The sequence below is a fragment of the Calidris pugnax genome, unplaced genomic scaffold (assembly GCF_001431845.1).
Source record: "Calidris pugnax isolate Ruff unplaced genomic scaffold, ASM143184v1 scaffold5, whole genome shotgun sequence".
Taxonomy (NCBI): Eukaryota; Metazoa; Chordata; class Aves; order Charadriiformes; family Scolopacidae; genus Calidris; species Calidris pugnax.
The window spans coordinates 3491489-3512309 of NW_015090814.1; the positions used below are offsets into that span (position 1 = coordinate 3491489).

Below are 20821 nucleotides of genomic sequence, written 5' to 3' on the forward strand. Positions count from 1 at the left end.
TTGTCAGAACACAAATGTCTTTGTTCATTCTCTCCCAGTGAGGACTCTTCTTGCTGCCTCAGTCTGTACTGAGGCTATAGAGGAGTTTTACACCCTGGTTTCCATTTTACTCCTTCCTTTTAGGATGTTGCAACTGGAGAAGGATACTTTGATATGGAATCTTGAAGACCTAGATTTTTCTTTCCAGTCACAGATCAAAGAGCTAGCCAGAGAGACCTTCAGCTGTCAATGGTGGTCTCAAAAGTCACATGACATATTTCAGTTTTCAAGAAATCTACTCCTTTTGTACTGAGTAGCTGTACCATAGAATCATAGAATGGTTTGGGTTGGAAGGGACCTTAAAGATCTCCAAGTTCCACCCCCCCCTGCCCTGGGCAGGGACACCTCCCACCAGACCAGGTTGCTCCAAGCCCCATCCAGCCTGGCCTTGAAGCCCTCCAGGGATGGGGCAGCCACAGCTTCTCTGGGCAGCCTTCTCCAGTGTCTCACCACCCTCACAGGAGAGAATTTCTTTCTAGTATCTAATCTAAATCTCCGGTCTCAAAAGTCACATGACATATTCCAGTTTTCAAGAAATATGCTCCTCTTGTACTGAGTAGCTATACCATAGAATCAGACCTTAAAGATCTCCAAGTTCCACCCCCCCTGCCCTGGGCAGGGACACCTCCCACCAGACCAGGTTGCTCCAAGCCCCATCCAGCCTGGCCTTGAACCCCTCCAGGGACGGGGCAGCCACAGCTTCTCTGGGCAACCTCTTCCAGTGTCTCACCACCCTCACAGCAAAGAATTTCTGCCTGAGATCTCATCTAAATCTTCCCTCTTTCAGTTTAAAACCATTATGCTTTTTGCTAACTGTTTGAAAAGTTTACTGAACTATTATTTTACTCTTTTAATACATCATGCAAATCTGAGCTTCCAACGCAGACAGGAAAAGTGTGTGACTTGGGGATTTTATAGCACCTTTATTTCAATAAACAAACAAAAAAGCCAAAACAACTTTAAAACCCCCCCTATCTTGGACAAACTTTTCTGTATCTATTGTAGAATATACTCTTTGTACCTGCTTTTAGCAGACACATGCGCTGAGCTGTGTAGGTTTGCTCAGAAAAATACCAAAGCACATCTTCGTGAGTCACGTCAGTTGCGATATAGGTTTTTATAGCACCTTTATTTCAATAAACAGTAAAAAAAAGCCAAAACAACTTAAAGAAAAGTTCCTCCAAGATAGGTTTTATTTTTTTTAATGTATTGTAGAATATAAACCTTGTACCTGCTTTTAGCAGATGTACAGGCTGAGCTGGGCAGGGTTGCTCAGCAGAATAGCAAAGCACTTCTCTGTAAGACAGGTCAGTTGCGATGTAGGTTGCAATATAGGTCCCGGTGGGAAGGTGTGGAAGGGGAAGCTGAAATGGCTCATTTTGCTGATGATTAAACCAAAACAAAACCCAACTGTGGCGGATTCCCCGGGCAGCCAGCTCGCCGGGACGTTTTTATAAATTCCCCGTGCCTCTTGTTGTCGGGGATCTCCAATTAGCCTCAAACTGGAGCTCCCAGCCTGTGTGTGAAACAGGCAGCTGCTGGCACGCAATCTTCCCTGGAGTTGTTTCCTTTCCTTTTTCCTGAGATTTAGCGAAAAGGAGCCGGGGGGGGGAGGGAAGGGGTTGGAGTCACATGGATACAAAGCTTTTGATTAATGTCCAAGCCTGCTGCTGCGGAGCCTTTCCAACCTCCCAGCTCACGGGGCGAGCTGGGAACCAGTGGCCGCTCGTTTCCTCCGGGCTCTGTGTGTCCCGTCCGTCCCCCCCCCGCCTTCCTGAGGGGGAAAAAAAAGAAAAGGAGGACGAGCTCGAAGGGTTTGGCTCCTCTCCTCCGGACGCTGGGGGAGAAGGGGGGCTGAGGAGCCAGGGACCGGCCGGAGCCCCCGGCCTCGCTATGTAACTTTAAGAGGGGTCTTTTTGTTGTCCGCTTGACCGGGGTTTTTTGGGGTGGTGGTGGGGGGGGTTGAGCTGGGACCCCCCCCTCCTGCTGCATCCCACCATGACGGAGGAAAGCAAAGGGGAAGGCAAAGGGGAAAGCGGGAAGGACCTGGAGAAGCAGCTCCGGCTGCGGGTCTGCGTCCTCAACGAGCTGCTCAAGACGGAGAGGGACTACGTGGGGACGCTGGAGTTCCTGGTGTCGGTGAGGCTTGGGGGGGGACACGGACCGGAGGGGAGCCGGGGAGGGTGGTGGTGGTGATGGTGATGGTGATGGTGATGGTGTGGGTGTCTTCTCTCCTCACTGGGACAGGGTTTACCGGCCCCAACTTCTGCTCGGGAGGGAGAAATAACAGGTTTTGAAATGGATGGGGAGGGGGTCGTGTGTTTGTCTGTCTGTCCATCCATCCCCCCGCAACCTCCCGGCGCTGGGAGAGACGATCTCGCTTCATCTGGCTTCTCCAGGCACAGAGGATGAGGATGGATGGATTGGGGTGGAGGTGATGTGTTTGGGTTCGGGTCGTTTGTGGGTGTTAGGGAGGATGTTGGGGGTTCAGACAGTTCCATGGCTTGCCGTAGCCCCCCTGAAGCGCAGTGGTGGGGGGGAGAGGGGGCATGGGTGTGTGTGTGTGTGTATTTGTGTGTGTCCTGGTGTGCAGCAGCTGCTTGGCATTAAAGCCACATGTTGTGGCGTCCGCCTCCTGGCTTGGGATGCAGGGATACAGGGGGTCAGCTGGGAAGGTGGCGTGTTCTGGCGAAGAGCTGCCCTGTTGCAGGGGGTTTAGCTCCCTCCCGCATCCGAGCCATCGCTGGGGATGGGTTTATTTGTGCCTCCCTAATCACAAAAGGCAGGAGTTTTCACTTGCTCAAGAAACCAAAGTGACAAAATTACTACAGGAGAGACGTGGACAGTGTTTCATTTGCCCATAGTCTCGGTGGGATCGCTTTTTTGGACCCTCTACATCCAGATCAGCTGCTTAAGTTTGCAAAAGAATTCCCGGTAGCTCCCCCCCCCCAATACTTTTCTCTCCTCCCCTGTCCCACCGAAGAGGGGAAATCCTTCAAACTGCAAACTTCCTGCTTCGCTGCCTCGGGATCTGTGAACTTTCTGCTTATTATCATGAAAGAGGAAATTCTCGAACTTGGCTGTGACAGGGCGAATAAAAAGCACAGACACTGGAGTGAAATAAGATCTACGGAGTAGCTTATTTTCTCCATATGTTTATCCTCAGCAGAACCATGAAAAATGGTAAATGGTCCAATGTGTCGACTTTTTTTTTTTTTTTTTCAGAAAAAGTTTACTAAGTTTGAGAAAGTAGCTGTGCAACAGTGTTTTACTTCCATTTAACAGTCAGATTTTACCTACTGTGAAAAAATACCTATCCTAAGACATTTTCTTCAGTATTTTATATTAAGCCCCAAATTTGGTGTATGTCAGAGTCTTAGGCCATTTCAGCAAATTTAAAGAATTGGCAAAATCTTTAATTTTGGACTCTACAGTTTAAGCCATAACAGATATTGATGTTCAGGCAGTAAGTGTTTGGCTCCTTCTAAAGAGCAGCCTCAATGTATTTCAAGTTGCATCCAAATATTGAATTCAGTAATAAGTCTTTTTGCAGTTTGGACCAAGATGATCTAAATAAATCACGTGGAGAAAGGGAGGAGGGCTGGAGTTAAATACCTGGTTCTGCATCAAGTTTTTCATATTCATTAATGGTTGTGAGCAAGGTTCAAGCAACAGTTCAGAGAAGTAAATCCTTCACAGGGAAATGTCATGTGTTTTAACTGTACCTCAGCCTTGGTTTGAGGGAACAATTTTTGAGCTTTTCTTTGGCCTACCTGCTAGGACTACTGTTGAGACCAGCTGTGGATGTGGACTTAGGAGGGCCATTGGACTAGGGCCCCTATGGAGACCATCACATTTATTTTACATAAGCTATCAAAAGCATCATTGTACTATGTTTCTATGGTTATTTCTTGATCTGGAGAGTCAGTCCTGTCATTTAGGTGTCCTAGGCTTATGGTTTCCTTTCTTTTTCTTAAAACCATTATCCATCCTAGGACCAGCTCTTCTGAGATACAAACACAATCCCAGCTTTGTTTCATAGAATCATAGAATGGTTTTGGAAGGGACCTAAAAGACCATCTAGTTCCAACCCCCCTGCTATTGGCAGGGATACCTCCCACCAGACCAGGTTGCTCCAAGCCCCATCCAGCCTGGCCTTGAACCCCTCCAGGGATGGGGCAGCCACAGCTTCTCTGGGCAACCTCTTCCAGTGTCTCACCACCCTCACAGCAAAGAATTTCTTCCTGAGATCTCATCTCAATCTCCCCTCTTTCAGTTTAAAACCCTTCCCCCTTTTCCTATGGCTCCCCTCCCTGATCAAGAGTCCCTCCCCATCTCTCCTGGAGCCCCTTTAGGGACTGGAAGGGGCTCTAAGGTCCCCCCGGAGCCTTCTCTTCTCCAGGTTGAACAACTCCCCTAATTCTCTCAGCCTATCCTTATAGCAGAGGTCCTCCAGCCCTCTCGTCATCTTCATGGCCCTCCTCTGGACTCGCTCCAACAAGTCCATGTCCTTCTCATGTTGGGGTTCCCAGAGCTGGATGCAGGACTCCGGGTGGGGTATCACGTCAGCAGAGGGGCACAATCCCCCCCACCTCAGCCTACTGGCCACACTTCTTTTAATGCAGCCCAGGATGTGGTTGGCTTTCTGGACTGCCAGCGCACGTTGCTGGCTCATGTTGAGCTTCTTATCCACCGATGTTTCACATTGTGAGGTGGTCTTGGGGCACACAGGCTGGATTCCCTTTGGATGGAAGTGAATGGGAAGGTTTTCTGTAGGAACACATCCTAATTGACGTGTAGTTCCTGGGACTAGACTAGACCTAGTCTGAAATTACCCCTCCTGCCAACAGTGTGGGATCACAGCAAGATGTAGGATCAAGATGTGGGTAGTGGTGGGCAAGAGAGCTAATTTTTCACCTATTTGGGCAGCAGTTGCCACTTTCTGTATGTGCCCTGTGAGGAGGTAGTTAAATTAAGGAACAGAAAAATTTAGTTTTCTTCAATTGATTGTCCTTTTGTAGGAAAGGGGTGGTATATAAGAGGGATTTGTGTGGAAGCATGACGTCCATCATACCACACCCAGCTCGTTTTCCTGAGTGGTTCATGAGACCTCGTGAAGTGAGTTGGTGATGTGCATGACCCCTACGGCTGAGCCAAAATGACACTGTCACAGTGGGCAGTAGGTGATATAGGCAGGAGTGGGAGCAAAGCATAAGCCTGATTTATCTGAGCGTTGGGAGGAGGAGACCCCCATTGCTGATGTGGTTGTGTTGGGGCAGATGGGGCTTTGCCTGGTCCAGGTTGTGGCTGGCTGGAGAATGAGGAGATTATAAGGAGGAAGTGATTTTGCTGGTGTGTGTCAACATGGGAAACACTTTGCGAGTTTCCCTACACTGGAAACATGTTTGTTATATGTTAGATTTACTTAGGTTCTTCAGATTATGTTGGAATTAAAGAATAACTGAATACAAATTTCTGGTTGGTTATTTGAAATATCTTTGTTCCCCTACTCCTCTGTGATTCTTCATCCTCCAGTTGCCTTCAGTGCTGTGAGAAGCAGCTTGGTTTGTGGATGCTGTCAGATGTCTACAAGGTTCTTAAGTCCAAAGCAGAAGGTTTGATATATTCATTACTTTATTAGATGTATGTAGGTGAGTAGTCATTCCCATGTGAGTTCATTCACCTCTTCGTCTTGGCTTTACGCTGTGTAAACACAGTATATTGGTTTTAATCTGCACTCGTCACAGATCAAATCTGAGTGGAAAGGTCTGGTTGTAGTAATATTATTCTTTCGGATCTCCTGAATCTTCCAGTAATAAACTATCGTCATGCAGTATGTTGAGACATCAGTAATACTAAGCAATAACAATTTTGGGCCCATTTGAGTGAGGTATGTAAACATACGGGAGGTGGATAAACCAAAGTCCACCTGTAGTCCCAGCCATGTTGGAGGGAGGAGGCGTGCACAGGAAATCATGAAGAAAGGTTTACACGTTTCCTTCAGACATTTCAATGTAACTTTGGGAGTGTCGCTGCAATACCAGAGTTTTTGTTATTTGAAAGCTGTATCTAGAGATAGAGTTTTTTATGAGTTGGTTTCTTTTTCATATGAGGTTTCTGTTACAAACTATTGATACTTTGCTGTCTAATTTGGATATTTCTGCTGCTGGCTGATCTATCTGGTGATCATATCATCTTACTATGGCGAAATTTTGTTTTTCAATGAAAGAGAGGCTGTACTTGCAAGGACAGAAGAGAATTTTTTTTCTTACCAAAATGCACTTTGTGGAGGAAAGAGAAAGCACCAATTGGTGAATATTTACTCTGTCTGAAATAATTCTGTGTTTTCCAACTGTGTAACTCAATAATTAATATTACTTAGAGTGTCCATGGTAAAGACTTTTATTTAAAGAAAATTGCAACTTTATCAATATGTACTTCATCTATTTCATTCTTTACAGCAAGTGACAAAGTGTGTATATTTACTGTTCTCTGTGTAAACGTAATGAAAATTTGCTATTTTGCTCTATAAGCACAATTAGTTAATTCCATGTCCTGGTTTTGGGCTGGAGCGGAGCCAAGTTTGTTCAGTGAGAGAGGCTCTTGCTTGTCCTTACTGCCATGGCAACCAGGGTCAGCTAACCTGGTTGGTTACCCCATGGAGGGGTTGCACCTATGGGGAGGCGCAGACAGGTCAGGTGACCCAAACTGACCAATAGAGTGTTCCTCCCATCTGCCAAGCTCAGTATAAAAGCTGAGGGATCAAGGTGGCTCAGGTTGGCTCGTCTTCAATGGTTTGGTTTTGTCAATGGCTGATGTCTGAGGAGGAGCCCATCAGTTCATCTACTTTCCCCATCAGCGAGTCCTGGAATCCAGTTCCTATTCCACTGAGTCCAGCCGGGAACTTCCCCAGTGTTTGCAGGTGACACCTTCCTGGGGCCTGAGGAGGAGCCCATCAGTTCATCTACCTTCCCCATCAGCGAGTCCATTCCACTGAGTCCAACCTGGAACTTCCCCAGTGTCTGCAGGTGACACCTTCCTGGGAACTTGATACAGTTTTTTATATGTTTTTATGTACTGTATCTATTTTATTATTTTCTTTTTATTAAAAATATTTCATTGCTTGATACAGTGTTTTGTATATTTTTATATACTGTATCTATTTCATTATTTTCTTTTTATTAAAAATATTTCATTAAAGTAGTTTAGTTTTTCCCTAAATTCATAAATTTCTTTCTCTCTCTTCTTCCTCTGCTTGGAGTGAGAAGTGGTGGAGAGCATTTGTTGTCTTGTCATTGGCCAACCTGGCCCAAACCGTGACACTCGAGTAAAAGTTCATAAATTTCTTTCTCTCTCTTCTTCCTCTGCTTGGAGTGAGAAGTGGTGGAGAGCATTTGTTGTCTTGTCATTGGCCAACCTGGCCCAAACCGTGACACTCGAGTAAAACTACATAAACTTTTCCAAGACTCTCATTGGTCCACGATTTTATGCTGAGGCATATATTTGACTTTTTAAATTAATGTTTTTTAAAAAATAAGGTGTTTAGTTGTGGTTTTTTTTTTTAATTTGCTTAATGTTTTAGTGTAAGGTTTCATTTATTGTTTAAATCGGGGCACTCACCTGAACCCTCAACACAGCTGTAGTAAAGAGACCAGTAAAACTGTGGGTAGAAGTTGCTGAGAAATTAAAAAGTATTTAATAGTAAAGAGTTGCCAAAAAGTGGCTGGCTTAATTTCTCACCTTGTAACTTGGTGTAAGGCTTAGGTTTTATGATTGTGCTTTACGTTGACTGACTGGCCAGGAAAGGCAAACCAGACCATGAAGAACTTCAGGTTGTAAGTACACTGCAGGGAAACAGGCTAGAAATAATAGTAGTCAAATATATATATAATATATATATTAAAAAATATATATAAGTGTATATATATAAAAATATATACGTGTGTATATATATTTGGAAATAAATTTTATTTTGGAATAGAAATTGGAAGTGTAATAGATCTGCTACGCTTGGTACTTCAGGGGATATCCGTGGAAGCAGAGTTTATTTTTCTATGACAGGGATTGTTTTTCTGGTGCATTTTCATGTTCTGACAAATTTGACGTTGATGGGAATAGAAGCAGATGTTGGCGCTTGCGTAGGCCTTCCAAAACCTCACAGCCTCAGCTGGGGTGACTAGTTAGATCTTGAAGCAGCTGGGGGAAAATACAAAGCTAGTTTATTATATAGACTGTAGTATGGTTTACAGAGTTTCTTCTATGAATATATATACATTTCTGCCAGTTAATTCTCAAATCTCACTTCAGTTCTGTTACAACCTACTGCACTATCTTTTCCCCTCTCTTCTCCTTGTGCTAAAGGGAGTTTTTTTTAAAGGTGTGCGCTGTTAAGAGAAGCTGAATCCTTGCTTTTCAATGGGCATAAATTGAATTTGTTCATAAGTTGTGTTGCCCAGACTCCTCAGTGGCTGTCAGATCTGTATTTCCCTGCCACACTGAGCCTTGCCTTTCTCTTGCCTCAATAGGTATTTCTCTGATTGTTGAGAAGTCTTAATTAGTTGGACAACTGATTAATAGTAATTGAGGCTCCAGGTAAACTTTAGTCAAATTCAGTGTTACTAACCTGACCAGCAATAAAGGATTTGTGTCTTGGATTGAAACTCCTGAAATGGTTACACTAGTGATGATGAAATTAGGTTTTGGGCCTTCCATAAAAGAAGCATTTTTAAATTATCTTCTATAGCTGTAGTTTGATGCAATAAAAATGTGTGTGTTGTTTTTGCGTGCATGTGTATATGTCATAGAAACATAAATACCTCAACTTGGAAGGGACCCATAAGGATCATCGAGCCCAACTCCCTAAATATTTTATATGTATATCTCGGTTACAGTAATGATTAGTGACTTCATAATGGTTTGCATAATTGCATTTATACCTTATAAAAGGGCTTTAAATGAATGGAAGGGAAGGGTTTTAGCTGGCTGCGTTTTTTGATAAGGTTCTGTGATTTCCTTTCTCTTCAGGAAAAGAAAAACAACATTCTATAGCTACTTCATCATAAAAAGTCAAAAGGAAGTGCAAACACAATTACCATAGAAAGTCAATATCTTTTCCATTCACTTCCAATTTCTGCTGTTTTTAACTTGCTTAAGCATTACAAAAAATCTGTATGTGGTATTCTATTCTTATTTGACTTTGCTTGGCTATATCAATAGCACCACCTGTGATCTTTATCAGTGTGAGGGTAACAGCTTAAAAGCTGTTTATTTCTTTGTGACCCACGCCCCCAAGGTGGAATGCTGGCTTTATGGAGTGGATTAGCAAGAAAGATTATTCGCATCTCTACTAGCTGAGCACAGAGTTCATGCAAGGTGTGACAATGGCAAAAAGCAGAGGTCTTTCAGAAGAGTTTTTAAGCATCTACCTTGTTTGGAAGTGTAAGGAATTCTGCTGCACTATACTCTAGAGAGGTGTTTTGTACTTTTCAATGGATTTCCTCTTACTGCTCTCAGATACTTCAACTATATTTTGAAAAGCTGCTCTTTAAGGAAAAAAGGTGTTTTGTTTAGCTGTTCAGTGAAAAGTCTGAAATACTGAAAGGAGAAAGATTTGTTTCAAAGCATTTAAGAAACTTTTCTGTTCATAAGACTTACTGTAGCCTAAGATATATCACAGTCTTCAGCATGATGCGCTTAGGGGTATTGTACAACTTCTTGATTTATCTGTATTTATAAATATAATTATATTTTCAGTGTTCCAGTTATTCCTTTGCTCTGCCTTGTAGCTCGGTCTTAACTCTCCTGCCACGTATATTTCACAAGTTTGTAATGAGAGCTGCTGATTTAGAAGAGACTGTTTGGAGGGGACCGTCAATCAATACGTCCAGGTTTAAGTTACTCTACGCAGCCTAATACTGTAGAATAGTGTGCTGTTGGCAGTGACTTCAAATATTTATGGAGAGATTTTTTTCAACCCTCTTCAGTACTAATTTTTGTCACCATTTTAAAACACCAAGTGCTTTGAAGCTATGCATTCCAAGGTTGGTTTGTATTTTTTTGGTAGAGTTCCCATGAAGAACAATTTTGTCAAAGCAGAGGAATTCAAAGTTGGTAACAGTATTATGCTATAGGAGGAACTGAGAAGTTCTTCACATTGGAAACCAAAAGGAACTGTATTTTGGCCAAAAGAAGCAAATTCAAACTGGGGATAGTTGACCTAAGATACTGGTGGGGGCAACTTGCCGGTTTGTGGAAGGCTATAACCTTGTGTATGTATGTTTAGTATATGTCCCTCTTTGAAAAGGAGTGGGGCTACCCATGAATCAAGTATAGACTTGAATAAGACAATCGTTTTTATTAATAATTAGAATAATATAGGCCCTGCCTTTTTATAGAAGGATCTTGAATAACTTGGCATACTTATTTACTAATGCATATTCTTTTTCAGTAGTTTTGTTTAACTATTTTTGGTTTAATTCTGAACTGCATACCTATGGGTTCAATTTTCTGGCTTGGACTGAGCAGGATTGTCCCTGTCTTTGGTGAATTGATTGTGTGCCTTGGTGTGGACTCAGGAGAGCTTAGGGACAGGTTACTCAGGAGGAGTGTAAAGACACACAAGACTGGAGATAGCAATGCCAGAGCTCAGCGAGCATTGAGATTAGGGATGTGAAGGGCAGCAGAGAGGACTTCTGTAAGTACACTGGTAGCAAAAGAAAGGCTAAGGACAAAGTGTGCCTACACCTCAGTGGGGCAGGGAGCCTTGTGGAAAAGAGACATAGAAAAGGCTGAGGTAGTTCCTGATGACTGGGAAAACACAAATGTCAAACCCAGCTTCAGGAAGGTCAAGGAAGAGGATCTGGGGAAGTGCAAGCTTGGCAGCCTCACCTCAGTCCTTGGGGAGGTGATGCAGTGAATCATCTTCAAAACCATTTCCATGCAGCTGATGGAAAAGAAAGTGATTGGAAGCAGCCTCTGGGGATTTACCAAGGGTGAATTGTGCCTTGTCAACCTGATTGCATCTCCTACAAGGAGATGACTGGCTCAGGAAACGTGGTGAGAGCTATGGATATTGTTTACCTTGATTTGAGCAACCTGGTCTAGTGGGAGGTGTCCCTGCCCATGGCAGGGGGAGTTGCAGCTAGGTGAACTTTAAGGTCCCTTCCAACCCAAACCATTCTATGATTTAATCGGTCTTTGGCATGGTTTGAGAAAGTATCCTTACATCCAGATCTCATTAATTTGGTCTGGGTAAATAGACAGTCAGGAAACTTATGCATCTGTTAGACTCAAGGCAAGGAAAGGCAGATTAACTTGAAGTTTCAACTCTTCAGGAGAGCAAATTTTTCAGGGTCCCACCTCTACTTTGTTTCCTCTGTCCTCTGAAATTGTAATGCAAATGACCAGGCTATACTGTTCAGCAAATGAATACTCAAAATACAAGAGGAAACTCAAATACACAGATATTTTTTTGTTCTGTATTATATTTGCTGAGGAAATAGATAACCTGGGGTTTCTGTAGTATTTTCTATTCAGAGACCTCTCAGTGCGCCGCTGTCATTAATAAATCAAATCTGAGTAGTTCTACAAATGGGAAACTTAGAGACGGATCTTGATTCTTTGGGTCCCAGTGGAAGTTTGTGGCAGAGCCAGAAATATAATCTGATGTCTTGATTCCCAGTTCAGCACTCTGACAGCAAAGCAGTCCTTTCTCTTTATATATAATTGATGGTAAGAAGAATGGTTGTCTACTTAAAATGTCTGAGAAACTGCAAGGATAATTCTTCAAAGCCAGCTTCGTTTTGTGGAAGCTTTATTGCTTCTGTGATTCTCTCATGGGCTGTTCACAGCTGAAGTGACCCTGTTGAAGGGACAGAATGGAAGTATTTGGGGTTGACACTTAACTTTAGGTCCCATGAGACCTCCTGATTTTCTTTTTTTGTTTTCGGCAGCCTGGCTGCCAAGCCATCTGGCACACCTCATGGGCTTTCAAGTTCAAGTTACTCTAGGGGAGTGGGTAGGAGAAACAGCTAGAACTGAAGAGCAGTGGAGAGAACAGTAATAAGATGTAGGAGTGTGGCTGGCTTTATTTTAATGTCATTTGTGTGATTCAGCCTCCCTGACAAATTGGTAATACCTTGCTGAGTGGAGCAGAGTAAATAATCCACTCCTTGACCTTCCTAGGCCACTTCAAAATGAAATTTGGCTGTAGCTGCTGATAGTTACTCCTGAAGTTTAAATACATTATATGTATTCATGGGTTTGCTTTCTAAATGCAGTTTTGCATATTATAACAGCTAGAGCAAGTGACCAGGACATGTTCCTGTGCCACCTGCTCTAGATGGACCTGCTCTGGCAGGGAGGTTGGACTAGGTGATCTCCAGAGGTCCCTTCCAACCCCATATCATTCTGTGATTCTGTAATTAATAAATGAATTTATATTAAATAAGTTTTTGTATTTTGCCCTGTGAAATAATCTGTTAATTTCTCAAACTGTTTAAACGGGGTCATTGCTAGAGAAATGGATGGATGTGCTCCTACACGTTGAGTTAACAATCTCAGCCTCCTTATGCCAAAATCAAACACGATGTGACAGAGGTGACAGAGGAGCATCAGTGGAGACAGAACACTCTTACACAAGTCCTGGAAAATAACTTGGAAAATAGCTACCAGATATCCATGTTAGTAATGTGCTATAGTCAATCTCAGCAGGAATGTGGTAACGTATTGGAGAACTGAGTTCCTTGAGGTGTGTGCGCGGTGTCTTCTGTAATATTTAAAGATGAGGGGTTTTAAAAGCTCATCAGGGACATAAATCAATTTGAATAGTGTGGATTAGGCAAGAGCAATCAGCTGGGAGGCTGAACAGAAAAGGAGAAACAGGCAGCAAACATGGAGAATATCTAGGCCAGGAGAGTTATCCATGAGATTTATGCAGTCAATCCTTGTTGAAGCTGGTTAGGTATGAGCTGGGCCATGGGAAATTCTCTGTACTTGGGACTTCAGCCTCTTGGTAGATAATAAAGATGTTTTTATTTGCATCACAAAAAGTGATTGAGGAAATATAATTGGGTAGTGGCTGGTCAGAGCTTAATGGCTGGCCAGGTCTGGCTGGCAGAGGGACAATGTGCTCTGTAGTCTGAGAAACAAATCTGAAGGTGGCACTGGGAATGTATGTGTGGCTGTGATCTCTGAGTCCCCAGCTGAAATGGCTGGGCATTTTTCAGGATCTGTAAGTCAGGCTAAACTACAAGAGTTTTCTCACTCTTCCTCTTCTAATGTCTTTGCTTTACCATCTTCATGAGGTTGTGCTTACAGAAAGCCTTCAGAGACCTGTATCTTGGGGCTTGTTTAGGAAGGGCTTGCTGGCAAGCAATGAAGAACGAGTGAGCCAAGTATCTCTACTGGAAAGACTACCTTGTAATAGGCAGAAACTGGTGAAGTAGATGGGACAATGTGAGACCCATCCAGAGGCAAACGCTGAGCCATCTATATTTGTGTTCTCACTCCCCCTCACCCCCAAAAGCATGACAGTTCAAACCCTCATGAATGTCTATTTAAACCAAAACTGGTTTTATGTTATTGCTCAGCTAAAAATTCCAGATTGGGAATTAGGTTAAATACTGATTACTAGGTAACAGCAGAAACGTGGAGCAACCCCTGAAATAATTCAATAGTTTGTGTTTTCTTTAATGAACAATACCATAACACTTGTCAAATTCCCATTTTATGTTATTGAAGTAAGCCAGAAAGTACTAGATACAAAAGGGAAGAATGGTAAGCAAGATTTCTCTTTTAATACACTTCAGGATGTGCTCACGTTCTTCTGTAAACTTAATTGGCTGTCTTTTTACTTCTTAGTCCCTAGTGTGACATTTTGAAAAAAAACCTGGACACTAAAAGCACAAAGCTATAAAGTTGAGATGATGTACTGCATAGCAAAGTGATTGATCTCTGGGATGCTGTGAATCTGTGTAACAAGGCTGGAAAATCACTTCATTTTATTGCTTAGTATGTGCTAAGTTACCTTACCCAAGGAATTTAAGCATATGGTGTATCCAGATGCCTGGAAGAAAGAGCCTACGACAGGATGCTTTGAGACAACATCCTCGGATTCTGTGGTGTGAGTGTGGTAAAGGGACTTCGCTTTAAGAGTCACAGAGGCATTTGAGACTGAAACAGATGTGGAAGCAGCTGAAGCTCTGCACTGTATAAGCAGTGATTTCATTAAAAAGAAAGCCTTCCAAGGTAGAGGGAAAGGAAAGAACGGCACGTACCAGTAGAGTTTGTGTTTTGTCACTTGAAAAATGTTCATGGCCGATTAGTTCTTATTTATCCTTTTGTTGTCTGTGGAAGAGAGTTATTTTGCAGAAGCATGTAAAGCAGAAAGACAGTAAATACGTTCTTATTCATAGAATGCCTCTGTAAAAATGGCCACCCTAAATATATAATGATTGCTGCTTCCTTCCTTCCAGTGCCTGTGGATTTTTTTGTTCCTGAAAGCTTGTAAAATACCACGTAAAAATGAACTTGGAGTATAAGATAAAGACCTAAAATGAGAGGTGTTGGAAGGAACCTGTGAATTGCTGTGATAGATTTAATAGTTGGTCTATCACAGTAATATTTTTTTTATAATGGTGGTAAATAGTATTACTTAAGGAGGGTGTATCCTTCCCAACTTGAGGCACCAGTGGTTTGGGGGCTCTCTGTACTGGAGACTGTGGATATAAACTAAGTAATCTCTGAGTTTGCCTAATTTATTTTTAAATAGTTTATCTTTTTTTTGGAACTAGTAACTTCTGAATGTGTTTCCCACAAAATAATTCCTTTTGCTCATTTTAAATGTCCTGCCTGAAAAATTTGCTAAGTACTTGCGTCACTATTTTTTTTGTTAGAAGTCCAAGTCTAATTACTCCTGTTATGAAAGCCCTTTCATACTTCTGATGATCTTTCATATTCCTTTGGGGTGAATTCTTCTCGTGTCGGTATCGTTGATCTTCACCCTGGTTTTGTTCATAATCTTTTGCACAAAGAAGTTTTCAGTGGGTAAAAATCAAACCCCTCAATAGATGTTTGAGGAACTGACGTATGATTTTTCTTGTATTGAAAGATACTAAAGAATTCTGCTTATCCTTCTTTTGCAAAGTTTAGTTAGCACCTTACTTAGTTCTTGCTTTCTTCATTTAGCTTTAAATACTAAAAGTGATATTTTTAGAGTTTGGGGAAGATGCTTAAGTAGGGGCTGTTGCTGCTGTTTGCTGTCGTCCTCACCATTCTGTTTTGTGGTCTGAAACGGTGGAAAGTGGGCTCAGTGAAGGACAAAAGTAGTCAACAACACTAACAAAGACGAAGAATGGGAGGCGTGAGATTACAGGAGGAACTGGGCTCTGGAAATAGGGGGGGAGACTACTGGAATTCAAGAAAAAAAATGCATGAACAGGGTGGAAAAGGAAGAGGGAATGGTTACTTGTTCTTCTAAAAATGAAAAAGCACACAAAACCCCCACTTGAAACATGTCAAGTATGTGATGAGATTTCCTCATATTGTGGTATCTATGTTGATAGGACAAGCCTCACTGGCTTTTGCAGTGTTAAATTGGGGGCTACTCATGGTCCCAGACGTAAACTGTGGTGTTGGGTGGTTGAAGTGAGTGTATCCAGCAATAAGGTAGAAATGTAGTTCTTAGATACCTTCAAGTACAGTCAGCCTGAGATGTGAAAATACCATTACCTTTCCATTTGGTTATTGTCTGCTTATTTTAATTTATTTTATGATAAAATATGAAGTTTCAGTAATTGCCAAGAGAGAATTGAGAATTTTGTAATGAAAGAGAACAGAACATAAACTGTATTTAGCTGATCTCAAACTTGCCAGGAAAAGGGACCTCCAGGTTTTCAAGATGATGCAACTGATTTAACATTTTGAAAGGGACAAGTGGTAGATTGCTTCGTAATGTTGGAAATATTTTTGGCAGAGCTGAGATCTTTTCAGCGGGTTAGAATTACAGATGAGACCTCTTAAATAGAAGAACTGTTATCTGCTGTTTTCTCACAGTAGAAAGGTTCGTTTTCTACTAAAACATTGATTTTGTTGTTCAGTTACACAGAACAACACATAACTACCATTAATAATAATACTGGAATTAATGAATGGAAATTTCAAAATTAGTTGGATGTGGTTGCCACATTTAAATACGTTGCAATATACCTGGAAGCATTCTTTATGTGGGCAGGGGTAGGAGAGCGAAGACCTGATAGCAATAAATTTTATTTTCATTTACTTTAAGTTTACTCCTCACTCATTTATCTCTCTGACACTGCGTGAGATCCTGTTTATTAAGAATAATGCCTGGAAGTTGGCAGTTATGTTCTGTATGAGGGTGTTAATTTCTTCCCATATGCTACGGGGTTGTCCTCGCAGGAAATAAAGCGACTTTTTCCCATGTTTAGTTACCCTGACCTGTTACAATAGTCAGACTGGACAGAAACAATGGGAAGGAAAGTTTCCTGTTTTCTGCAGATATCAGAGAGGTCTTTTGGCCCCAAGGAAGGTAAAGCTTTCTTTGGTTGGAGTGCACAAAGAACTGGTTTTCGTTCGTGCATGAAGTTGCTGTGATCTCCGTTGAAAAGCAGTGGTTCTCTCCAAAACATGTTTCAGGCAATTTACTGCCTGTTCCACCTGTCTTGATCACATTTCAGCATTTGCATTTAGCAGTAGTAAATTAAAGAAGGGAAAGCATAAAGTTGCCTCTTTACAGACTCTCTAATATGTTGTGCCGTGGTTAGAATGCTTTTGGATAGGTGATGAAATAAAATTATATTAAATAACTCTCATTTTGTGGACCTACATATGGGCCTGACTGTGACACCCTCAAGAGGGGAGCAGAGGAGAATATGAATATAGTCGACTCGAAAACTTTCCAGAATCATAAGGATTTGAGCTGCAAAAAAGAATCGTGCTTTTCTTTTTGTGTTTTTAGTCTACTGTGCCAGGACAAAATTGGGGAAAGCTGGTAAATCAGTGTCTTGGCAAATAAAGTGATGAAATCTTCATGTAAAGCTGAGGATAAATTACGCTGCTACAATGTACGCTGAGGTTTTCCATAGGTAGGGAAAGACAAAGGATCTGATCCTCCCCCCAAAAAACCCACTACAAATATCTTTTAAGTCAAGATTCAGTTTGATGAGTTCGTAAGATTGTTTGTCTTTAAATTTCGTATACATATGGTACAGAACACTCCCATGAGATGGTGGAGATGACTTTCAGACATGATTAAAGGTTATTCTAGCTGGAATACATGAAAATAAAAGTTTAACAGGGGCTGTAGTACTGGTACATTTAATACATCATTTCATTCAATAGACCAAGTGAAGAAACTCTTGCCAAGTTAATTTTTTTTAAAAGTAGAGTTCTGTTTTATAGTTATGGTAGTTTATCATCTGTACACTATCAATTTTTAAATCAATATGTTGACTAGTTATTACTCAGTCTACTAAATTTTTAACTTGGATTTTGTAATGCAGTTTTTAACATGTGCCATCCAGTAAAACACAGATTTTCCAAAATGCTTCTTCACTGGGAAATGTTTTTGATAATGGGATACTTTAAGACATTTTCTTGGGTGTGAGTGAAAATTTTCAGGTGAATTGGTAAAAAGCAATTGCCTTTTATCTTCTGGAAGTTGTCCTATTTCTCTGTCAGACCTATTTTGTGTACAAATGCCACTTTACAACAGTTATCAATGGCAGTGTTGCATAAAAGACTCAGTTCTCCTGACATTTAAACTGATTTTTTTTGTAGGTTACTGTATGGGATATGTGAGCAAGCCTTGCTTTATACTGGCAATTGCTGTATCATGAAAAATGAAGTTAATTTGGGTGTGTTGTGAGTAATGTGTGCTGGAAATATACTGGATTCATTAGTTTTCATTGGTATTATAACAACTTCCAGCACAGAAAGTAACAATGAATTTTTGCACTTGTAGCTTTTGATAATAGAAAAAAATTATTAGCTAGATTTGGACAAAATGATATTACAATATTAAAAAAAATAAATAAAAATATGACCACCACCACTGCTATTATGCACTTATGTTATGCATCTTTGTTCTGAAAAAATCCCCATACTTACTTGCCAAGTATAATTTGGCTTTTGACTGTAAGAGCTGTTACATGTAAAACAGGATTTTGGCAAAATGTTGTTTTGTGTCTCAACTGTTTGTTCTTTGTGTGCTGTTGTCTGTCTTAATGTGCCATGGCAATAAAGGCTGTAATGGCTATTCCATTCCGTTTCCTGTTGTTTTGCAGCCACCAAACAGCTCTGGGCTAATACAGCGCATCAGACTCTGACTTCCCCATTTATTTCTAAACTTTTTAATTTCATGGAGTAAATATTTCTCATATGCTGGCTAGTGGTGATGGAAAAAGCATTCACTACAGTTATCCCACGGAATTCCAGAAGGAATTTATTGGCTTATCACAGCAATTCTGGTTATTGACTCTGTATTTCTCCCATTTATTCAACTTTTAGTTACTTATTTTTGTCTTGCAGATGATGCTCTTGGTAGATAACTGGACAGAAGAGATAGGTGCAACGTTCAGTGGCAGTAGAGCAGCAATGGCTTTACTTCCCATCTGCAATGGTTGGGAAGCCAATATTTGCATATTGAATATTCCTATTGTGATATGTAGTCTTGAATGGTTAAAGATTTGATTTTTTTTTTTTTTCTGGTTAATGAAAAATGTAAATGAACTGCAGGCTTGCCACGTGCAACCAAATTTTAAACTTGGTTTGCTTCTAAGGTTTGGAGAGAAAATGAAGCTTAACTGGTGCAGAGAGGAACTTAGAATAATGTTTTTGGCCTCTAAGAAGCCTCTACTGATAAAATAAACTGCAAGATTTTAGGGGACTACTGTCTTCGTGAATTTGCACACTTAGGAAAAGTGGCTACCACAGCTGCTATCAAATCTCAACCTTCTATTTAAAGCCTTTTCATAGCACTTCATAAATCAGTTTCTACTTCAGTAGACCATCATATACAGATACATCTAGCCCACCATCCCTAGTATATGTCTATGATTCTAATTTACATGCATCCTAAAATATTAAGTGGATTGTAAAGCCATGAGGAGTCATGACCAGACCGCACACACCAGTATAGTTGCTTATCACAGTTTGTTATAGAAACATGTTGCTAAAACAGATTTTTAAACCTTTCATTCTCTCATTTTATTTTGTCTGTTGTATTTTATATATATATTTTATTCTCTGGAAATTGTCTCTTTCTTTCTTTCTTGTGTGTGTGGTCAAAATATTATGTGGATTGTAAAACCATGAGGAGTCATGACCAGACTGCACATATCAGTATAGTTGCTTATCACAGTTTGTTATAGAAACATGTTGCTAAAACAGATTTTTAAACCTTTCATTCTCTCATTTTATTTTGTCTGTTGTATTTTATATATATATTTTATTCTCTGGAAATTGTCTCTTTCTTTCTTTCTTGTGTGTGTGGTAGGTTTTTTATTTTAATATTTTTATTATTATTTTTTTTTTAAAAGGAGCTTGGTGGAGATTAATAACATCTCATTGGTATTTGAATTCAGGTCCCATATTTTATATCTGGGGGAAAAGTGTGTTATAGTTTTTCTCTTTTGGATTAAAAGCATCCAATAAAATTGTTCAAAAAGCACTATGGACCAGTGGTAACTAATCTGTTTGAGCTTGAGAGCTCAAGATAGTGCTTCAAAATATTAGCCAGGCCTGGAAGAATATTCCCTGAAAAATGATGTAAAGTGATTTCAAAATTCTTGTGAAATCTGTAACTAACTCTCTGTTAAATGGGCGCATCCCCAGCAGGCATTAGCCTCTCAATGCTGATTCCTTCACCTCTGGCTGGATGTGCCCAGGCTGTGCTGGAGAGGAAAAGTCAACTGTCCATGTGAATCTGCTATTTCTAGGGGATGATTAATATCCTGGTAAAAATGGGTGGTTACCACAAATGGGGAGGGACTGTTTATGAGAGAGCTGAGTGATAGGATGAGGGGTAACTGTTTTAAACTGAAAGAGGCAGCCTCTTGATGCTGGTTCCTTCACGTCTGGCTTGATGTGCCCAGGCTGTGCTGGGAAGGAAAAGTCAGCTGTCCGTGTGAATCGGCTATTTCTAGGGGATGATTAATATCTGGGTAAAAATGGGTGGTTACCATAAATAGGGAGGGACTGTTTATGAGGGAGCTGAGTGATAGGATAAGGAGGAAGTGTTTTAAACTGAAAAAAGGGGAGATTTAGATCATTCTATGATTCTGTATCATGATGTACCCTGATGCTATGCCCAGGTAAGATGAAGACCTGAGGAGCCAGTCTGCTGATTGAACTTCAGGTTCTCTTCAGATCTCCAGCACTTCTGGTGCGGAATGAGAGTGTTTTGTCTACCAGTGCTCATGGTACTCCCAGCTGTTCACACAGGGACAGGACTTGGGCAAGGCACTTGTTCTCAACCTCTTGTGTGTACTTGCACTTGATAATTTTATCTCTTTTTTTTTGTTTTGTTTTTAAATGCTCTTTTAGTGACTACTATTCAGGACTTTGCCACCTGGCCTTGGGGAATTAGATACTGCTCCTCTTCTCCCACAGAGGCTCTGATATATATTCTTTTTTAATTAAAAAGTCTACGTCCAGCTTTTCTCTTAATGAGAAGGAGTGGTTTTGGTGACAAAGTGCTTTGATAATGCAAGAATGAAAATACTTTTAGATTGCCCCTGATTTTCTCTAAACAAACTTTTTG

The 20821-nt window shown here is 41.0% G+C and overlaps 1 protein-coding gene across 1 annotated transcript in view; it reads left to right on the forward strand.

Annotated features, from left to right (window-relative positions):
* Positions 1–1838: 1838 nt before the first annotated feature.
* Positions 1839–20821, forward strand: part of PREX2 (phosphatidylinositol-3,4,5-trisphosphate-dependent Rac exchange factor 2) — a 218188-nt gene continuing 199205 nt past the window's right edge. The window contains exon 1 of the mRNA XM_014939649.1: positions 1839–2178. Coding sequence (XP_014795135.1) covers positions 2038–2178 — 141 coding nt within the window. The 5' untranslated portion in view covers positions 1839–2037. The remainder of the gene's footprint in view (positions 2179–20821) is intronic.